The sequence below is a fragment of the Leptosomus discolor genome, chromosome 12, assembly GCF_034619465.1.
Source record: "Leptosomus discolor isolate bLepDis1 chromosome 12, bLepDis1.hap2, whole genome shotgun sequence".
NCBI lineage: Eukaryota > Metazoa > Chordata > Aves > Leptosomiformes > Leptosomidae > Leptosomus > Leptosomus discolor.
The window spans coordinates 1,168,334-1,190,194 of record NC_141402.1 but is presented as its reverse complement, the minus strand read 5'-3'; the positions used below and the strand labels follow the sequence as shown (position 1 = coordinate 1,190,194).

At 41.7% G+C, this 21,861-nt stretch overlaps 1 protein-coding gene across 1 annotated transcript in view; it reads left to right on the top strand.

Annotated features, from left to right (window-relative positions):
• The first annotated feature begins 449 nt into the window (after window positions 1-449).
• Window positions 450-21,861, top strand: part of BUB1B (BUB1 mitotic checkpoint serine/threonine kinase B) — a 46,974-nt gene continuing 25,562 nt past the window's right edge. The window contains exons 1-22 of the mRNA XM_086472363.1: window positions 450-592; window positions 1,963-2,022; window positions 2,272-2,416; window positions 3,287-3,483; window positions 3,586-3,764; window positions 3,881-4,074; window positions 6,056-6,150; window positions 8,287-8,513; window positions 8,804-8,913; window positions 10,575-10,672; window positions 10,947-10,999; window positions 11,486-11,566; window positions 11,793-11,877; window positions 12,266-12,368; window positions 13,426-13,712; window positions 14,608-14,774; window positions 16,896-17,042; window positions 17,225-17,337; window positions 17,619-17,780; window positions 18,511-18,653; window positions 20,063-20,234; window positions 20,622-20,728. Of these exons, the coding sequence (XP_086328489.1) occupies window positions 450-592; window positions 1,963-2,022; window positions 2,272-2,416; window positions 3,287-3,483; window positions 3,586-3,764; window positions 3,881-4,074; window positions 6,056-6,150; window positions 8,287-8,513; window positions 8,804-8,913; window positions 10,575-10,672; window positions 10,947-10,999; window positions 11,486-11,566; window positions 11,793-11,877; window positions 12,266-12,368; window positions 13,426-13,712; window positions 14,608-14,774; window positions 16,896-17,042; window positions 17,225-17,337; window positions 17,619-17,780; window positions 18,511-18,653; window positions 20,063-20,234; window positions 20,622-20,728 (3,068 nt within the window). The remainder of the gene's footprint in view (window positions 593-1,962; window positions 2,023-2,271; window positions 2,417-3,286; window positions 3,484-3,585; window positions 3,765-3,880; window positions 4,075-6,055; window positions 6,151-8,286; window positions 8,514-8,803; window positions 8,914-10,574; window positions 10,673-10,946; window positions 11,000-11,485; window positions 11,567-11,792; window positions 11,878-12,265; window positions 12,369-13,425; window positions 13,713-14,607; window positions 14,775-16,895; window positions 17,043-17,224; window positions 17,338-17,618; window positions 17,781-18,510; window positions 18,654-20,062; window positions 20,235-20,621; window positions 20,729-21,861) is intronic.

Sequence of the window (21,861 nt, the reverse complement as noted above, 5' to 3'; positions counted from 1 at the left end):
TAGGGCCTCGCCTGCCCGCAGGGATCGAGGGTCGCCTGTACTACCGGGCCGCTGCAGCTACTCGTAGGTGAAGAGCCAGAGGTGCCTGACTCGGGTCGCGGTGCTGCTGAGGGTCGCTGCTCGCCATCCTCAGAAAGGGTGGTAATCTCGGGGGAGGGGAGCGGGCACGCAGATGGTGAGGGAAAAGGCTTAATCTTAGTGGCTTTTCCTGCTAGCATCACCTGCCCGAGATTCTTGGTTGTGTCGGAGTGCTTAGCTCTTGTTTCATGTAATTCCCTTGGAGGGGGGTTAAACAGCCAATTTCCTCTAAAAGTCGGGGACCTAAGTGGTGTGGCGTGTGGGTTGGTGAATGAAAGTCAGATCTGTCGGCTTTCAGGTTAGCATCCTACCTAACGAAACAATTCCTTATCGTTTTTGATGTTCAGGTGGAACTTAAAGGAGAGGCTGTCATGTCACAGGACTGCAACGATGAGTGGGAGCTGAGCAAGGAGAATGTACAGCCCCTCCGGCAGGGCCGGGTCATGTCCACCTTGCAGGAAGCACTGGCTCAGCAGGACACCTCCACCCACACGGCTCTTCAGCTCAAAAAACAGTGAGCAATGTTTTGACACTTTCTTTCCCCTTATCTTCCTGCCTCCTCATCAATTTTTCTATCTCTAATATCATAGGCATTAAAAAGAGCATAAACCCAGAAGTTTAGTAACTGATGTCTATGCTACTATCACACTCCAGGTATTTAGGACTACTAGCTGCACAGTAGAGACTACTATTTTTAGGTTTGCAATGGAGTATTTGAACAGCAAACACTAGGGAGATTTGGTTGTACTTTTAAATCATAGACTAGTTTGGGTTGGAAGGGACCTTGAGAGTTCACTTAGTCCACCGCCCCTGCAGTGAGTAGGGACATCTTTAGATAGATCAGGTTGCTCAGAGCCCCGTCCAACCTTTTCTTGAATGTTTACAGTGATGGGGCTTCTACTACCTCTCTGGGCAAGCTATGCCAGTGTTTCACCACCCTCATCGTAAAAAATTTCTTTTTTATATCTAGTCTAAATCTACCCTCTTTTAATTTAAAACCATTACCCCTTGTCCTGTCACAGCAGACCCTGCTAAAAAGATTTCCCCCATCTTTCTTATAGGCCTCTTTAAGTACTGAAAGGCTGCAATAAGGTCTCCCTGGAGCCTTCTCTTCTGCAGGCTGAGCAACCCCAACTCTCTCAGCCTGTCCTCATAGGAGAGGTGTTCCAGTTCTCTGATCATTTTTGTGGCCTCTTCTGGACTTGCTCCCACAGGTCCATCTCTGTCTTGTGTTGAGGGCTCCAGAGCTGGACACAGCACTGCAGGTGGGGTCTCACCAGGAGAATCTCCTCCCCTGACCTGTGCTGGCCACGCTGCTCTTGATGCCTGGGAGTTGAAGAATAAGACAAGATGATGACTGTCAGTGTGGCCACTTAGATGGGCCTTCACTGTGCTCCCTGGTGCAGTTCTGTAGTTGTCTGATCATCAGGCTGTTCCATCATCCGGCATGTGTATTCCACCTCCTATACTTAAATCAAGGACACTTCATGCAAAAATCAAATTTCACGATATGTTTCAGATATTTCTGTCTGCTTATAACTCTTCATAACAGAACAAGCATTCTGTCAAGGGAGACCACGTCAGCTTTGGGGTAATAGAAATTCTTGGGAATATTCTTTGGGAAGATGTGTATCTGTTCTTGTTAAGTAATGATATATTTCCGAGCACTTTCATTTTTGAAGAAGAGTGCAAAATCTTTTTTTTTTTTTTTATTCTTCTGATCTCGATAAAAGCTCAAGTCTAGATATATGTGAACCTAGCCTTTTTGGGTTTTTGTTAGACCTGCAAAATGGAATGAGTGAGAGCAAAGGGGTTGATTTACAGTATAGAAAAAATCTTTACAGTTGTACATGTATTTATTGGATGGATAATTTTTTTTTTTAGGGAGTTTGAATCAGAAATCCGATTTTACTCTGGAGATGATCCCCTGGATGTCTGGGACCGGTAAGTTTCCTTTTATTTCAGGAGAAAGAATAGAAAGGTCAGATACCCTTAAAAGCGTGGGGAAAAAAAATACTCTAATTTAACAAGAATCTCATTAAAAGAGAAAATGTATAACAGGTTTCTTTTGAACTATATGTTCTGTTTCAATACTATGGCTATTTTATTTCCTAAATCTCCTTATGTTGTACAGAAACAGAAGCTTTGTCTCTTATTCAGAACTGACCTCCTATGAGTATATTCCATCTCTAGGTACGTCAAGTGGACAGAGCAAACCTTCCCCCAAGGCGGAAAGGAGAGTAATCTTGCAGCGTTACTGGAAAGGGCAGTGAAAGCCCTCCATGAACAGCAGCGATACTACAAAGATCCCCGCTATCTTAATCTCTGGCTCAAGTTTGTGAGTGTTTTGTGACTATGTCTTGGGTGCTGCTTTTTCTTCGTGTTTGTAGTGTAGTTTACACACAGTTAGTTGATATTTGTAACAAGAGAGTGAAATAATATGTTGTACTAGTCAAACATTAGAAGTATCTCTCTGCAAACATGGTCCCTACTCTTGAATTCCACTTCTCATTTTCAATAGGATCTTCAGACCTTTTTTAGGATCATTCAGTTTGGACAGCTGCAAACTTCCTAAGTTTTGTTTTGGAAAAGCTAGTTTGAGTGAGTGGAGCTTGAAGATTTATTTAAGGAAAAAAGAAAGTGATTTAAAGATACATTTTAGGTGTCCTACCTGTCCTACTAGTTATTTTAACTTCTAACTGTCTTATATCCACACCCAATGCTTAAGCAAAACTAAGCTGCCTTGCCCTGTCTCTCCATTGCTATGTTTTTTGTTGTTGTTCTTGTTTTCTCAAAGCAGCTTTTCTCCAGTCATTTATTGGTTCTGAAACTGCTAAGAAATAAGTTGTACTTTAGATAAAGATAAAAAATTGTTCTCAGGAATACTAATACAACATAGTTCAATCATTGACTTCTCAGACAAAAAAAAATCTAAGAAATGACTGACTGAATAGGTAGGCTAGAGTTAAGTGATTGGTAATAGTATTGACAAATATGTACGTGCAGTCAGAGGCTTTACTTGTTGTACTTCTCCTCCTGTTGAATTCCTTTTATCTTGTGCACTTGGAGATGATACAATTGCATGTCCTGGGCTTACAACTGCTCCTGAGACTTTTGTTGAAATCCATGGGGTCTTGCCAAAATGCAGACTTCAGCCTGGAATCCTTTGGAGTCCACTGCAGTTACTGAAATAACTTGGTTCTTTCAGGGAAACTGTTGTAATGAGCCCTTGGATCTGTACAGCTACCTGCATAGCCAGGAGATTGGCACAACGCTGGCACTGCTCTACATCGCTTGGGCAGAGGTGCTTGAGGCTAGAGGGAGTTTTAAGAAGGCGGATCTAATTTTCCAGGAAGGTCTTCAGCGCAAGGCTGAGCCTTTGGACAAACTCCAGTCCCATCACCGGTAAGCTTCCAGCTAAAGGCAAGAACTTGGAGCAGTTGTATGTGCTTCAGTCCGTGCCTGGTACGGTGATGTTTGTGCTGACTTCTCCAATGTTTTTCTCAGGCAGTTTCAGGCCCGTGTTTCTCGGCAGACGCTACTGGGGCTTGAGGAAACTCCTGATGAAAGCGATATGGGTCTTCTGGGAGCTGCGGAACCTCAGAGAAGCTCATTGGCAGATTTGAAAGGCAGGGGGAAGAAAAAAGTGAAAGCCCCGATTAGTCGTGTAGGAGATACACTTAAAGGTACCTTTGGCTGCTGAAATCACAGATTATTTATTATTGGAGGAATTGTCTTTTTGTTGTGGAATTTGCACTTGAGTGTGATAGTTAAAGATTAATTTGCATGTCTCTGCTTATAGCCATGAACCAAACGAGAAGCTTCCAGACTGTAGCTTCTCAGCAGCCTTCAAATACTCCAGGCTTTGCTGTGTTTGATGAAAATTCATCTTCTGGACCTGAGATTCCGGTACTTACACCCCAGCCCTGGACAGCACCGCCGGCTCCGAGAGCCAAGGAGAATGAACTGAGCGCAGGACCTTGGAACTCTGGCAGGGTAAGGGGTCTCCAAATGGACTGGCAAAAAAAAGGAGGGTGTCTATAAGCTGATGACTAGTGCTGATCCCTGAGACAAAGGCCATACTCTTCTCTTTTTTTTTTTTCCTCCTTTTTTTTTTCCTTTGCCTGGGGCTTGTGTCTAACTACAGATCTTCCTAGCTTCTTCCTAAAGAGTCTCTGGCTATGCACAACCTATTCAAGTTTAGCAAGCTGATCTTCTAGAATAAGTTTAAAAAACCCTTTAGAGTTCTTAATTGGGAAATTATAATTCTTACTAACCAGAAAAATTCATTGAGATGGCCTACCAAACTGTTTGGTGGGCAGAAAAGGAATGTAAGAGGGAAAACACTAGCCAAAGCAAGGAAGAGAAGCCAAGCATTAGTTAATTCTGTAAGAAAGAAGAAGAAGAGTTAAATTGGTATCATACAACACAACCTGAAGAAAGAACTTGTTGCCTGTCTCCTTGTGAAAATAAGGCATGTACAGCATTCTGCAAGTCTGGTTTGAAGTGCTTGTGTGGAAAACAGAAGAGTGGAGATCAAAAGACTTGAAAAACTACTGTATCAATGGAATATTTATCCTGACAATACAGGGAAGCTTGCCAGTAAATGAAAAAAGGATGGCAGAAAGTAGGTTCCAGTGGTTTAAACTAACAGTGGAGACATGAAAAGAAGCAGCTGTGCTACAGGCGTTTAAGCTGTTCTAGAGAAATGATCCAAGACATTATCTGAGGGAAATTAATCCTATGAAATCAAGTTTGTTTCATAGGTCCTTAGATAACCTGCAGTGTTCCCTGTTCTCTGCAGATTAGAGGGGAACAGTAGAAAGTAATCAGATGATAAAAATATTTGAGACTTCTCAATATAGAAGTCGTTATAAGTGAAGCTTAGAAACAAAAACTAGGATGAGGGGAGGGAAGCAAATGGGCTGAAATTCATGCAAACTCCAGGAAGAATTACTGCTGGATACAAAGCAATTTGATTAAGTGAATGGAGAAGTTCAGTAAATAGCAGGTTTAATTTAGCTGAGAAGAATGAGGAGGAAGAATTATTACAAAACATCTTTTATCAGTTGCCTTCCTTGGGGCTGCTTAGCACATAAATTCTGGTCCCCAAATGCTTCTGGATTCTTCTAACGTCTGTCTTTAGTTCCCTCTGTTCCCCCTCTTCATGAAATTTGTTAGATTTAATTAAAAAAAACCCAAACTGCAACTAACAGAAGTGTTGAGGATGTTTAATTTGCCTTCACTGAAGGTGGTGCTCATTCTGTCTTGTATTACAGTGAAAGAATAACCTTTTGTGACTGCTTTGAGATGTTAAAAGCTGCACAGAGGAAAGAGGCTTCTCTTTCATTGCCAGTGTGAAGACGGCTAAGCAAACAGTTTGAAAAGTGATAGAGAAGTCAGTGGGTGAAATATCCCCACATGTAACTCTTCCTGCCTAAGAGTTGAGGCGAATTTCAAATAGGCAGATGAGTAGCATGTCGCTAGACTAAATTCCACCTGTCATCTTGTAAATAATGGACGGCAGAAGCAGTTAAGGGATTTTTGGTGGTGTTGGAACCGTCTCTGAGAGGAGAATTGAGAAGTCTGGAGGTTCTCAGTGGACAGGAGAAAATACTATCGTAAAATTGGGACAGTCTTGGCTGAAAAATGAAGACTATAGCATTTCTGAAAAGCAAATGAGGAGCAACCAGAATACCCAGCTTGACCAGTATTCCTTCAGAATAACAGAAACTGAGTACTGATGAGGACATGCAGGAGGAGTGTATCTTGCTTTTTTTTTTGGGTGCTAGTGCTCAGCTGATGGTCTGTACCTGTTTACCTATCAGAATGGAATTAATCTTGGAAAAGTCTGTTTGGTTTAATTTTTTTAAATAACAAACCTACAAATGAGCCAGATACTGGGAAAAGGGAGATTCGGAACATAGAGTCTAAAAATGAACCTTTAAGCTGCTAACACTGACTTTTCCTTCCTCAGCGTCCTCGCAGCAGTGCAAATTCTGGCGTAGAAGTGCCCTGCCCAGTGCCCAATTTCACCCCGTATGTGGAAGAGTCAGCCCAGCAGCAAGTCATGTGAGTCTTCGCTTCATTTGAAATGGGAATGGCATTTGAAATTGTCAAAGCTGCTTTGTAAAATTCTGACTCATCTTGCCAAGTAACCAAGCCTCTAGACCTACAAGAATTTAATCTGTCAACTTGGAGGGTCTTGGTGCTTTAGCTCGATGGCAGAGGCTTCAGTGGAGGATGCATAAGGACATGGAGTATTTAACTGCTGCTGCTTGTTATGTGGGGGCCTATGTCATATTCCTATAAGCTAATGGGTTTAATAGCTTAACTCAGTGTGTTTACACAAAGCCAGTTACCTCTCTTAGGATGCTGTTTGCTATGAAAGCAGCCCCAAATTGAGACAGGCTTACTGCTGTTTTGCTCTATCTTGGGAACTGGGTGCTCATTCTATCTGGAGTTTTATTCTGCAACAACCTATCAAAGTTTCCATGACAACAGTGTTGCTTTGGTTATGGGGGAGTGTGCTCTTTTGCCTGAAATTACCTTCCTGCTTGTACAGGCTCACTGAAATGCTGATAAATCCCAGGAGATGGGGTTATTCTGTTCTGTTAGAGCAGAGGAAAATGCGGTATTTTGCAAGCTGCTTGACTTTGTGCTGTGGCTGATGATTGCCATAGGATATACAGGCTCTTCCTAAGAGAGAAGTGGAAAAAAATATTACAGCCAGCTTCCTTGGCTTTGACTTGTGTATCATCAAAGAATGTTGAAAGGTGGCTAAGAGCATGGGCTTCTCCTGTGGCTTTGGCATGTTGTGTGTGGACCGCAGAGTAGCTCTGACCAAGGGCATATCATAATTTAGTTTAAGAACATGTAAAAAAATTCAGGAGCAGGAAAATCTTATAGCTTATATAGAAACTTAAAGTCAGTGATGCCATGGAATTAGACCTCCTGACTTGCTGCTCTCTCTTAAATGAGCACTTGTTGTTTACAGAAGGTACTGTCCTTTTAGACTGGGGGAAAGGACAGAGTGGGTGGGAACTGAATGTCGTGCTAAACTGGCTGTAAGCAACTTGAGCAGAGAGTTTGCACCTAGTTGAAAGTTTAAAAGCAGATTTTTTTTTTTTTCCTGCCTTTGAGTCCACTTCCTCATGATGCTGACCATGGGGTCAGCAGATCAAGTCTGAAAGCGTTGCACTGAGATTGTGTGAACATGATGCAAACTATGCCACTGGTTGTCATCTGGAGGTCTGGGTAGAAGGACCCTGTGGTGCTCTTGGTAATAAGCCCCCACCTCCCCCAAGTGAAAGCTTTAAAGCAGCCCCAACCCTTAGGAGCCCCTCTTTGCCTGTAATCTACCAGATGGCCTTAGGGTTGGGACTCCAGTGACAGGCACAGCCAAACATGTCTTAGAACTGTGCTATTTACCCAGACCACAGTTAACACCTTTCTCGAGGTCAGTTGTTCAGATCATCTTTTATTGAGGCACGGATAATTGCTAGAGTCATGTGGGTGACTGGTATCTGTAAAACCGTACGAGTTCTGGTTCTGCTCTCCTGAAATTGGCAGGCAGCACCTTCGGAAAGCACTTTTGAGCTGAGATGGGCTGCTGCTGCTGCCCCTTTCACTGTACGCTGGTGAGACAGGTTGTGTATGTTTGGTTTCTTGTAATGGGGCACTTAATTTCTGTCACTCAGCATGCAACACACTCTCCTTGAGCAAATCCCCCTCTGTTTGCATCTTAAATTTTCCCTTTTTTCTTAACCAAAAATGCCAGGCTTAAGCTAGTCCAAGATATTCCATTTTTAAGTCCTGCTGATTCTTTGCCCCAGATAAACTCTGTTTTGCAGGATGATTAGGGACTTGTCACCTGTGTGGTCACACAGATTGGTGGAGCTAAAGTAAACACAGATCCTGCTCCAGAATGCAAGGCAACTCAGAGTATCATAAGAATTTTATTTGCTTTTGACTGGGCCTTATTAACGCTTTGGTTTGGGTTTTTTCATTACACAATCCTGAGTTGGTATCCTTGCCTCTTATGTCATTCCACGTTTCTTGTGGGGGGTTTTTTTATCAACAGAACAGAATGTCTCTATGCTATTGTACAACTCGACTCTGAAACTAGCTATTTTCTCTCCTGTGCTTGCTTTCCTGTGTTGTAGTGAAGTACATATAATCAAAGTAATAACTTCATGTTTTTTTCAGGACTCCCTGCAAAATTGAACCCAGCGTAAACCATGTTTTAAGTGTTCTCAAACCTGAGAAAGAGGAAGACCCGCTACAGCGAGTGCAAAATCGTCAGCAGGATACTGAAGAAAAGAAAGAGGTGGTGATGTACTGTAAAGATAAAGTTTATGCTGGTGTGGAAGAATTTTCTTTCGAAGAGATCAGAGCTGAAATCTACAGAAAGAAAGCAAAAAAGAAAATTGAAGGTATGCTTCAAAATGGGACGAAGTAAGACTTTCTGAGATGGAATCATAACATGATACTTACTACTTACCAGCATACAGCTGTGTTATTGCAGCTGCTTTTCTTTTTCTACTGGAATAGGTATTTATCTGCTCTGAGGTATAGAGAAAGTAACGTATCTGACTGCTTCACATGGAAGCAGTGGAACAGGGAAAGAAGACCGTGGGGTTTAGCCCCTTTAAAAATAATTTAAGCTTTGGTCACAGACTGCATAGGAAGTATGCATTGTGCCTTATCAGCTCTTCTTCCTTAGAGGAGATACAGGCCATAGAACAGAAGAAGGAAGAAATAAAACGGAAAATTGAGGAGCTGGAGAAGAAATTAAAGAAGAAAGAAGATAATCAGGAACAACTGCATGAACAGGTATTGTCCTCATTTACCTGTTCTTTACAAACAGGGACTATTTTAAGTTAAAGTACCAGAGGAGGAACACTATCTAATAGGTTTCTTTGGCTAACACGTTTTAAACTTTTTTGAAAGGATGCCTGACCCTATAGCACACATACATCACCCAGTAAATGGGTGCTCAGAGAAGTATTTCTTTGTTCTCTCTGACTTGTCCCCATGCCATATCCGTACACTATAGGAATGTGAATCAAAGACTTCACACTTTGTAGTATTATTTTACAAATATTAAGTTGTTTAACAATCAGACAAGGTACCTTATGCAAAGGTATAAACTTCTAAGTTTTTTTAAGTAAAGGTATGCCAAATGCTTAAGGGCAGACTGCTTTTTCTTAAGCTCTGCTCATATGCAGTTTCCTCTTACATAGTGAATTTGTAGTGCAAAAGGAGACGGGAGAAGAAGCTGGAACTAGTGAAAGAAGTGAAGGGTTGCGAAGTGGTGTGGGCTAACCCTGGTAGGCAACTAAGCACACACCTGCTTGCTCACTCCTCGGTGGGACGGGGAGCAAATCAAAAGGGTAAAAGTGAGAAAACTCCTGGGTTGAGATAAGGACAATTTGATGGGTAACCCCAAAGCTGTGCGCGCCAGCAAGGCAAAAGAAGAAATTCATTCACTGCTTCCCATTGACAGCAGGTGCGTAGCCGCTTCCAGGAAAGCAGGGCTGTACCACGCCTAACGGTTACTTGGGAAGAAAAACGCCATAATTCTGAACATCCCCCCTTCCTCAAGAATTTATTGCTGAGCATAATGTGATGTGGTATGGAATATCCTTTTGGCCAGTGGGGTCGGCTGTCTGAGCTCTGTGCCCTCCCAACTTCTCGTGTGCCCCCAGCCTGCTTGCTGGAGTGGCAGCGTGAAGAGCAGAAGACCTTGATGCTGTGTAAGTGCTGTTCAGCAACAGCTAAACCACCAGTGTGTCAAAAATCCCAAATGTAGCACTGTATCAGCTCCTATGAAGAAAATGAGCTATCCCAGCCAAGACCAGTGCACAAAGCTGTACCTGACCCCTCTCCAGGTTTTACAGGCAGCAGTATGCTCCAGTATGTATCAGATTTTTTTCCTTTTTATGCAGACCAGTCTCAAGCAGAGTATCTTTCAAGCAAATATACTTTGGTCTGTCATTGCTAGGCAGTGTTTAACGCCATTTTTCTTAGACGTTGCAAATAAGTATAAGTTAATTATTTAAAAGCTTTTCCTTTTCCCAATGTCATCAGTTGGGCTAATAAACTATGCTCTCTCTGTCTCGCTACCCTCCTTCCCTGTTTCTAAAACAATGCCTTAGTAGTAAGTATTTTAAATAATGAAATACAAAATGTTGTGAATTTGATGTAAGCTATGTAACTGCTTACGTATGTCTTTAAGTGTTGCAGTGTAACTCAAATCTCCTGTGGAAGTTATATACGTTGCAAAGAGTAAAATTATTCATTTTAACTACACTAAGTGTTAAGAATGGACTTTTTTCATGCAAGTAAATTAAGTATGAATAAAAATGGATAAAGACAACTATTAATCCATCAGGGCTTTAACCTACCCAGGATTATCGTAATGTTCCTGGAACCTTGTTTCATGGCTTGTCATTCCATCCCTGTAGAACCAAAATACGGTTTTGTCTCTACAGCCAACAGAGGTAACAGAAGTTTTGCCGCCTCTGGGACTGCAAGGATTTACTTGTTCCAGTGCAACAGAAGTTGAGGAGAAACAGCCTCACCTGCGAAGGTAATACAGGATTTTCTAATTCGTGGGAGTAATTAGTTACAAGTACCACGGATCAGTAACAGCCCACTTCCACAGGCAGGATGGGATATACCCCTAGGCATCAGCCGGTAACCAGGATCTGTAATCTGGCTTCATGTAGTTTTGATTATTTGTCTGAGGGATCTTAACTCCTTACAAGTAGCTATGTCAGCTTAGCTTGCCTTTTTTACAGCGTTTACTTATGTTTAGTGAAGGTGTGTAAAATACAAGAAACAAGTTTGTATCTTTTTTGCAGTGAATTCCAGGTCTTTGAAGATACTCAACGACATAAACCCTCTTGTTCTGAGGGTAAGTATTACATTTTTTTACACTTCAGGAGAAGGCTGTGTTAACGGAAAGTGTTCTTTTATATGAACAGCAAGAGTGCAACAAACTAAACCCGAAAGTCTAGGTGGATTAGAAGAATGCTAACGAGAACGTGCAAATAGTGCCTTTAACCATAGTCAGCAAAAGGCTGAGCATCTGCGGTCTGAGCACTGTCACTGTTTGAACAGACCTTCGAGCAGAAGAGCTTTTTTTTCTTTTAACAGCTGAAGAGCTTTCTTCACGCTTTCATATATGCAGTCTTACTGAAATCTGTAGAAGTCTAACACTGACATTGACTGATACTATCTTAGTCCTTTCTCCTCAGAGGATTTGGTAGAGATACAACTGAAAATTATATATTCAGTTTTGTTGTTGGGAAGAGTGTGTGCTGATGCAATTTACTTTTGACCTGAATTTATGTTCTGTTACTGTTGATAGAGGTTATCCAGTCTCTTGATGTATGCCCAGACACACAAAGGGGAAATGTGGCTTTAGACTCTCAGGCTGAACAGGAGGAGCAGAGAGATGAGGCCAGCCTTGGGAAAAAAGGTACAAATTCTGAAGCGTATTCTAAGAGCAACATAACGTGGTGGTAAAAGTGTGGTTCATGAACATGACAAAACCAAGTCTTTTTTAATAGGTTTATTTAAATGTCAGTTCTGTAACTTCCTGCTAGGACTGGTATTTTTAAGACTGTATTAAATGTGTTATGTAGCATTGGATACACTGCTGTGGAAAAGCCGTTGATATAACAGATGTCTTGGTTTTTCTTCAGATGTAGGTTTCCTTCCCCCACCGGATCCTGCTACGTCTTTCGCTGTATTTGATGAGTCCTCCACTTTGGCAAATCAGAATACAAGGTAGGATTATTCAAGACCTAGATTTCAGAGGGAGGGAAAACAGAAGTATCAAACCACTTCTGTAGTAGCTGAAATCAGTACAGTTTTTTGTATGGATGTGGGGTGGGGGGTTTTCTTGTTTACATTTGTATTTTTTGTTTTATTTCATTACTTGGGAAGTCCCTGAATGAGGAAATACTCTCCTGTTCCTCTTCAATCTAGAACTATTTAAGCTGCTATATAAACTTTCTTTGTTCTGGAGAGCTGTATATATTGCAGCTTACTGGTAGTTCTGTAGTAGAAAGTGGTAGATTGACATTGTCGATAGACTTAAACTCTTGAGAGGAATCTCTGTGGGAGGTCGGTAGCTACTCTAATAAATACTTAATGGAATGTGACTTTATCTTAGTTGTTCTGCAGATCATCCACAGAAAAGTGCCCGGCGCCCTCTTACTGTTCGTAAACCTTCAGGTGCTCTCACTGCGAAGGAAAACACGTCACCAGAAGCCCGTGTAAGGAGACAGTTTATGCCACAGCAGATTTCCTGGGGGGGAGAAACCGACACAGAATGTCCTACTGGGGAGCTGAGTGAGATTGGCCAAGTGACATGGCGTGTGACAAGCAAGGGTTCTAAACTTCTGTCTGGCGTGACAGTACTTGAATTGGGGGATGTTAAGATTACACTGGGAATTTCATGTTTTTATTAGGCTTTAAGGTGGCCAATACAGAGATGATGGTAAAGAGTCTTCCAAATTTTAAGCAACTGATTAGTGGCCAGGATTCCTCACACTGAAACTTCAAAAAGTTTGTGTGAAGAAGAGGTGCACTCTGAAACACGGCCTCCTGTTCCATCCACTTTCTTGCATTCAAACAAGCATCTCTGCTCCTGTGTTCCTCACCTGAAGTACCATACGCTTGACTCCCTTAAGTCTTTGTACCTTGTTTCCTAAGTGGTGTGTCTTTATGTGGCAGCTTTGCAGATGTTCGTAAAGCTTTCAGCAGAGGTGGTAGTTGCTGACTCGCCGAAGGCCTTAGTTACTACATGCCACAATAGACCTTTAGACTGGTTGAGTGAGAGGATTTTATTCTGAGCTGAGAAGGGGTTTATGTACAGGTACAACATGAAACACTGAGCAGGGTGAAGCATGGTGAGCGTCACTCTGATTTTGGCTCTAGAGTCAGTCTGGATAACTGCATAGTGCTGCTTTGTGTTCTATGTGTCTTCATTGCCCAATGTTTTAGCAAGTGCTTTAATAATGTGGTTATAACTCAACCAAAATGTGCTTCTGGGGTAGTAGATTCTAAATAGCCTTTAACAGTCCATGGCAGCTCTGCAGCACTCCAGGGGGAAACAAAGCTGCCCTTCCCAGTTGGGAAAAATACGTATTGCAGTTAGGTTTCAGTTACTCAATTTGAATGAGCGCTGTGAGCACTTGAAGACTGGGCGTCAGATTAATATTGGAAGGTGGTGGGGTGGAAGAATGGGAGAGAGGAATAATCAGCTTTTAAATAAAGAAAATTTGATATAAAATCTAGAGGCTTTTCACTGTCTCTTCCTGCTTTTTTCAGGATGAGCTGAATGAAATTGAACCCTTGACTGAGGACGCAATTGTGACAGGCTCCTACAAGAACAAAACCCTTTGTGCCAACCCAGAAGACACGTGTGACTTTGTCAGGGCTGCCCATCTGGCCTCAACGCCCTTTCATGGGGTGGTAGCTCAGAGAGTCCCAGCTCCTGCTTTTTCACAGAGTGTCCTGAAGGAAGACTGTCCAGAGTCGAAGAGCGCACCTCTGAATCAGGAAACGCTGGTTTGTGAGGGAGCGTACAATGAAGCTCTGTGTGTAAACAAACTGAGGTAATTAGCAGCAAAGCATCTCAAGCCCCCTTTTCTGGTTATGGTTTTACTACGTTGTTGCTGTAGAAACAATTTTGAAGAAATCAGAACGTACTGACCTCTAGCTCAGGGTCTGTTTTGCCTTGAGCGAGCGGATTTAGGAGGTAATAGCAGGCCCCCTTGGCTTTTCAGCATTACTGCTGCAGGACTCAAGTCCATGCTTTTTATACCAAATAACTTGCAAAGAAATGAATAAACACATTCTGTCTTTGTAATCAGAGATTAAAAGCAGAATCATCAGTTCCTTTTATACTTGTATGCGTCTGTGGGTATTTTAGTATATAAAATGCATCTGGCGATTATGGCTTAGATTTCTTCTACAGAGGAGAAAAGTTGGAGAGAAGAAACAAAACGAGTAAACAACCTCCTGTTTCTTATAATTGTAAAGAAAAAAGCAGATGCTGTATGGGCTTATCTTAATTTAGAAGGGAGTTTGATTTGCGAGCTGTTAGTACAGAAGCACGTATACCCTGCTGAAGGTGTTAGTTTACTCGGCCAGCTCCCTGGGAAACTGCTGATTATGACTGGGGAGGAAGAGCAGGAGCTATTTCCCACCCAAGCCTCCCCTGCGTTAAAAGCACTGTGGGTCTGAATTTTGGTAGTGAAGGGAGAAATAACCATTCAGTATGATGTGGAAGAGAAGATAAAATTCATCTGTAGACTAAGATTCTGAGTATAAATAATCATTGAAGCTAAAATGAAGCTCTAACATAACTATTGGTTTTCCTCTAAGGGTGGGAAAGGACTTCAACATAGAGACGTCTGGGAGGGCACAGTATCCTCCCATAGTCCCTAGGCTGGCATTACCTCACCCTGTATCTTCTGAAAGCTGAATAGTTGATGACTTTATTTACAGTCCGATCATGGAAGCAAGCCTGGAAGATACTCGCTCGTCAGGCTTTGTCTCCTCAGGATCTTCCCTTTCCTCTGTTACACAAATGTCTACTATTAAATACCTGCATATCCCTGAGAAGCTGGAACTTGCTCCGAGCTTGCCTGCTGAAATGGTTACCGATTCTGGAGGTGTTGGGGAAAACGTTACTGGTTAGTACTAAACTGAGCTTCGCTCGCAATGAATAACTTGCAGCTGTCACTACACCATGGTGCTTCTGTGCTGCTGTGTTCTACTCTGCGTATTCCCGTTACTTTGCCTTGTGACTAAACTTGTCACCCTTGTCAGAAGTAGTGAGATGTACAATATAGCATGCTTGTCCGCATCCCGAAGATGTTCATGTGAAGGTGATGGAGAAGTTATTTAAGGTATTAAAGCGAGGAGTGTGTAGGAGTAATGAGGGCAGATTCTGCAATGAAAAATTTGGACTGGATGGTAGTGAGAGCTTCTAAGACAGCTTTAGTTTTGTTTGTTGCGATTTTGTTTTCTCTCTCTAATCATACTGTGTGTTCTCCTGATGTGCTGATAAGTGCCATGCTGAAAAAGGTGAATATGAATTGGAAATCTAGTAAGTCACATAGTTTTGGTTTTAAATTTGCACTCTAACTTTGCTGTAAACTGTTGTGCTGCTTCACAGTATGTTTTTCCTATTGAAGAAAAACACTGGTACTGAAATAGTTAAGTTCATTTTTCTTCTAGCCAAAGACCTCTGTTTCTGTAGCAAATCTTTGTATTACAGTTAGAACAGGAATGGTCACAGCCTTCAAAACCTGGCCTGTGGAATTAGGTTTGTATTGAATGATGGTTTTCAAGGTGTTTAGCCTGCTTCAACTCTTTATTTCAGTTTATGATATTTTAATTAAAATTGTGTATCTGAAAATTCTCTGCATATCTACTCTAGAGAAGAATATGTTATTGTGTGTCAGCAGACTGTTTTATGATGAAGCGTGCTTGGGACATGGAATGAAAATACAATTAGGAGAAGAGTGTTGTCACTGAAATAGCTGAAATATTTTGGATAGATCTTAGACTCATTTTTTTTATCATATGCCCTAATCTTTAGAGCAAGATGAAGAATCTTTATAGATTCTTTTCAGAAAAAGAAGGCGTTTGTTCAGGTGTTTTAATGGTCTGTTCTTAAACTTTTGATCATTCCCGTTGTTTGTTTGTTTGTTTTTTTCTTGCTTTCTGCACATCTCCCATGAATGGCAGTTGTCAGCCTGGAGGTAGAAATTTTACTGAGGACTCCTTAATGTTGCATAGAGCCAAAAAATTGCTTCTGATGTCTGTCAGTTTATTCCTGTAAAATGCCAGTAAATTCATAGGTTTGTGATGGTAAAACCTTGGCACACCTATTTAGCCTTCAAGGTGCAATATTTGCTGGATCCACTCTCACAGGATTACTTCCTGAGCAGTCTCTTACTGCAATGCTTTTCAAATAACTAACAGTAGGCGATGAGACTCTCAGTTCTTACCTTTGCATGGTGAAAGCTTAAAATGTTGTCGCCCATTGCTAGTTGTGACCTTTGGGAGAGGAAGTCAGTAGAAGCCGTCTGGTTCTGCTGTCTTTTGCTCTGCCTGATCGTTTGAGATCAGCACTTTTCAGGCTGCCTTGGTTTTGTACAGATGAACTCATCTATTGCAGGATTTTTCTGTCTGTCCTATCATGCAGGAAAATAAACCCAGACCTACATGCAATTATCTTACGTGTCTTGTAGGTGGTAAAAGCCATTACATTCTTAACATTGCAGCAAGCATCAGGGTTGGAGTCCAACTTTGTTTTCTTTCTCTTAAAGAAAACCCCTGCTGTATTCAAAGGAGTGAATTTCAATAGAGCCCTTCACTTAAAAATCACAAACTGGTCACTCACTCTGGACAAAGAGTTTAAAAAAAGGAGTGCTAACTTGCAAAATGGGTTTGGATTCTGCGCTGGCCGAGCAGGCGCTCCTACTCGAGGTCATAGCTTTGTCTCTTGTGAAAGATACCGTTCGCGTGATGCTGCAGTGGAGTTGTTGAGACCTCATGGTGAGATAATCTGTAAGGGAGTTTCAAAGATGAGTGTTATATTGACTTCACAGAGCAAGAAACTATTGGCAGGAGATTAATTGGCTTGCTGGAAGGCGATGCAGTCAATCGGTACGCGGATAGAAAGCTTCCAGTGTCCAGGTTACTCTTTCTTGGCAGATATAATCAAGTCATGGAAACTCAACACCTAGTTTCAGTTCATCTGTTTCTATTACTTGCCTTCCTAGGGGATGATGTAACTCAGTTCTTGTGGGGCCCTGAACAGCGTAAAAAGCTGCTGGATCCTGTGCCAGAATTGCTGACTGCGTCTCCAGGCTTTCATTTGGAGACCAGTGCTCTGCCTGTCATGGAGCTTGAGAGAGACTTCGAGCTAGGTAGGCATGCCCGAGGCTCTCCAGTGCAAGGGATCTACTTATGTTCTAATTGGTTGGAAACATACTTCATATTCTTCATGTTCATCCTCACTGGTTTCGTGTGGTGTGGATGGGGAGTAACTTGATCAGCCTGGGTACATGTATTTGCTGCAACAGCTCATAAATGTAAACTTTCATAACAGGAAATGAGAATTACTGTATCAAATGGGAATATTGGACCAATGAAGAATACAAGATGGTTTTTGCCATTCCAGCTAACTTTCCCCAGTTGGATGCAAAGGGATTTGCAATAAAGGTAACACACGTGACGGTTACTGTAAAAGATGTGTGAAATGTTAAAATCTCCTCAGCCAGTATCAAGTAAAATGTAGTAAGTCTGGTCTTAACTTCTGAACTCCATGCCTGAAGTTTGCTGCTTCAGGTCTTCTTCCTAATTGCTGATATAGATTAACTTTCTGACTGTGGAAAATGTCTTTCTTGAAGTGGGGAGGAAGAAAGAGGATGAGAAGAATGTGAAGACGAGCAATTTTTGCTCAATTCCAAAAATAAATGTTCTCCTTATCTACCCTTTCGTAGGTGTATTCTCAGCCTGTGCCTTGGGATTTTTATATCACGCTGCAGTTACAGGAGCGTTTGAACACTGATTTTGACCAAAGCTTCAGTGAGAATTGCAGCTGTTACTTGTACCGAGATGGCTGTGCTGTTTTGCACAGGGATATAAACCGCTTCACGCTTGGGGTCAGTACAGATAAAGTACAATTGTAAGCCATGAACTCTTGCATAGGGCACCACTGGTGAGTTCTGTTTGTCGTTGTGCTCATTGCTGAAGATAGCTTCACATACTCGATCCTGCAATCAGGAGCCTCTGTCTCTTGTTTTATCTCTACACAAATTAGGACTGCTATTACAGCCTTAGCTAGAGCAGGTTTCTCATTCATAGATCATGTGCTTCTCAGACAAACTTGAACCAATTTTCCATATTTTCTTTATTCATGAGTGATAAACGACCCGAGCCAAGAACCACACGTTATTCCACAGCAGGGTTTGCATCTCAAACTCTTGTTTAACTTGGCATCTTTCAATGAGTTTCAGTCTTCCAGTCTGCTATAGCAAGGTCATAGCATGCAGTGTCTTGCTGAAGGATTTACATTTAAAAAAAGTCTTGCAAGTGCATTTTGAATTGTATATCCTATAAATAGGATACAAATGAAATGGTGATTTTGGTCTTTAGTTCAATTTCCTCCTCCTGATCTTTTGTCCCCTTCTGAATAATAATGTCTCTTAAGAGCTTGTGGTTCTCTTAATTCTGGCTGGGCCGATCATGGGCAAAATCTGATTATACTGAATTTAGGGTAGGACTGTTATCTCTGTACAGATGAGTAGGGCGGGGGGAAAAGGTGAGCTATAAATATTTCACTTAATCTAAGGTAGAATGGCATATAGATACATGTTTATTCCTTGTTTTCAGGATGTTATTCGTGGCTGTAAATCCATCACGGAGGAAGTTATCCTACTGGTTGTTTATAATCTTCTGGGTGTGGTAGAGAAGCTCCACAAAGCGGAGATTGTCCATGGAGATCTGAGTCCAGAGGTGTTCTTTCTGGGAGACAGGTTCGTCTCTAAGAATGTGGGAGGATATGTAATACTCAGTTTCAGCTACAGCTCTTGTACTTTTGTGATTTCCCCCCTTTAGTTGGGGTACGGATATTGCAGTCTAGGGTTTTTTGGCTACAGTGTATTCTGAAAACAGTGAAACCACTTTGTTTGGGAATAAACCTTTCTTTTGTTTATTTCTATAGAAATAGTATACAATGATGTTGTAAAACTTACATTAACAAAGTGGGTTTGCTGTTGCCTGTGTTCTCAAGTTTCTACTTTACCAATATCCAGGTACCTCTCCAGCGTATCAGTAAATGACTTGCCTCTGGTTGTGCGTATCTGAAAAACAGGGAATTGGAAGACAAAGGGCAAGTGGGACTGGAATATCTAGACACTCCTCAACAGATTGCTTAGCCTCCACTGCGGTCCAGCTTGTAACTTGGTGCACAGATCTAGTTTTCTTCTTTAAGCTCTTTCCCATGTTATGTTAACGAAGTCACGTATCCCTTGGAATGTTATCCGTGAACTAAGCGTGGGAAGGTAGTGACTTTGGAATGCCTAATGGTTCAGATAGAATGCCATTAGAAGAATTCACTAAGGCAGTGCTTAGTCTTCACTGATAAGTCAAAAATAGCTATTAACTACAAATTTCTTTTGAAACTACAGTCATCTAATATGCACACCCCCAATATATTTTATTTTAAATTTCTTTATAATTTTATTTATAACTTATAGAATTTATTTACTTATACATTTCATACACGTACTACTGCAGTTCTAATATTTTCTTTGCGCATCCCTCAAGGTGCACACTTCCTATTTTGGAAGTCACTGATCTGGCTGATGGACTTGGATATCTCCTGCTGGATTTCTCTGTAGGGAACACAAACCAAACTAAACTGCCAACAAGTTAGGATAATGGTTTGGGGTTTTTAGGTAGCAAAAACTATCCTAGGACAAGGGTGTAGCATGAATTACAAAGTACACTTACAGCATGCAGGTATGTAAGGAGAGCAGCAGTGAGAGGTGTCATCTGTTTGGGTTGTTGGCTTGGCAGTACAGTGATCTATACTCCTGCTGCCCCTTCTGTTTGTCCTCCCTCGTGCGTAGACTAGGGAAGGTTTATTAAAGTATTGCAAAGCTTAATTCTTGTATTAAAGTATTCTGAGATCTTGAAGGAGAGGGAGAAGTGTTCCTTAACCCTTTATTGTTTCCCACTGCTTACTCTGGAGATACCGGTTATCATCGCAAAGCTTCAGGCTGCCGCTGGCTCCCCAGCCAGGGGCGGCCCTTTCGGCAGTAGTTCTGAAGCTGACCATCAGAGGGGAGCATCGACATAGCTAAGACTCACCTGCACTACACTGTTAAATTTAATTTAAAAAAAAAAGTTTGTTGCATTGTCTTATGCTTCCTCTGCTCAGGATCTGTGATCCGTTTGCTAACGACGAGATGACAAGAGCTCTGAAGATAGTGGATTTCTCTCACAGCCTAGATTTGCGGTTACAGTCTCAAGTAAGCTTGCCCAACAGCTTTCCCATATCTCAGACCCCTCACGGACAGCAGCTTCTGGCAAAGAGTTCTCTTCCTTATCAGGTGAGTCTCTGTTTAGCAGGACATCTTAATTCCTGTGTTTTCTTTACAACATCTCTTATTTTCTTCAGTTATATTTTGTAAATACTGAGGAAAGCTCTGATTCATAAATACTGAATAACGAGAATTTTTTCCTCTGATTAAACCTTTGGCATTAAGTGAAGAGACTAGCAGCACTGCTGAGTGCCTGCGACTGCTGTATTTATTCAGGAATCTACAAGAAGACCAAAATTTTACTTTTTGAGGTTTTCTTGCTTAGTGGGGGTCTGGAAGATTCTGATGCAAAGATCAGTTCAGACTTAAATGTGTAAAAGCACCACCGGTAGAAATCTGTACTGGATTGCAGAAACTGGCAGAAATTGAACTTTCTGATGTTTGTTGTGATTGCAGGTAGACTTGGTTGGCATTGCAGATATAGTCCATTTGATGCTGTTTGGGGGTCACATCCAGGTCTATCAAGAGAATTCCATCTGGAAAATCAGCCAAAATTTGTCAAAGTAAGTCCTTTTGCAGAGGAGGCTGCTGGGAAAGAGCAGACTCTGACTTCCTTCACTTTCTTTACAGCGGTACCATCTTCAAAGCTTGGAACACAGAACTCGGTGCTGTTGTGGCCAAAAGTGTTAGTTCTGTGGAGACTTAAATTTTGAAGCTACTGGCCTTGGTTGTTGTGCAGTAGCCTTAGTGCTGTGGTGGAGCCAATTTTAAGCTGAATGAGTCTAACAGTCCAGCCAAGATGATTTTCCTTTTTCTGTCCTTTCAGACCAGACAGCTTTAGTCTCTCATATCACACCATAGACCAAGCTTGGAGAAGTTTATAAGTGGGTGGGCAGTTGTGGGGGGAAATAAAGGAGCATGTTGCTGTAGAAATGGAGATTGGTTTGGCTTTCTGCTTTTTTAATTCTAGGCTATACTGAAGGGTTACTAAGACACTGATGCCAGGGTTCTGTCTGTAACAGTTGCAGAAACAGTATACGTGCACAAGAAGGAAAATAATTTAAAATTTATAATTTAAGGTGCATGTGCAAGCAGCTGCTTTTTGGAAGCTTCTGTTTGTCCTCGGGTCTTAATTTCTACTGCTTTCTTTTAGCCACGTGTTTTGGCTATAAGACTACTCTGCCTTCATCTACCCTTTGTTTGTTCTTAGACTAAACACTTGTTCGTTTTGTTAGTCACATCCTGCAGAATCTTCTGCCTTAGCATTTCGTAAGGATTTTCCGGAACTCTCTGCTCATGACAGAAATTACTTGACAGATACCTGCCTCCAGGATCGTGGTATATTTGCCACGATGTACTTCTGTAACCATTGCTTTAAGAAACCCTACTACCAATGTGGGAGTTGTCCAGTTCCCTAGCAACCCGCAGTACTTGCACCTCCTGGTTTGTTGTATTCAACCTTTGAAAAAAAATCTCATTATTTTAAGCTGTGTACAGGGGAAAAACACCTTTTTTTTTTCTTTACTGGGCATATACCTGTTTTTTTCTACTGATAGCGGCAGTTACAAGACTCAGCAGGCTCTGCCGAGCGCTCTCCATGTGTGCCGTGCTGGACCCTGTAGCTCTTGCTTTTTCCTTTGGAGGGTCAGCTTGTGGGACTAGGCTGTGAAGAACAAACCACCAAGGGTGACTGAAG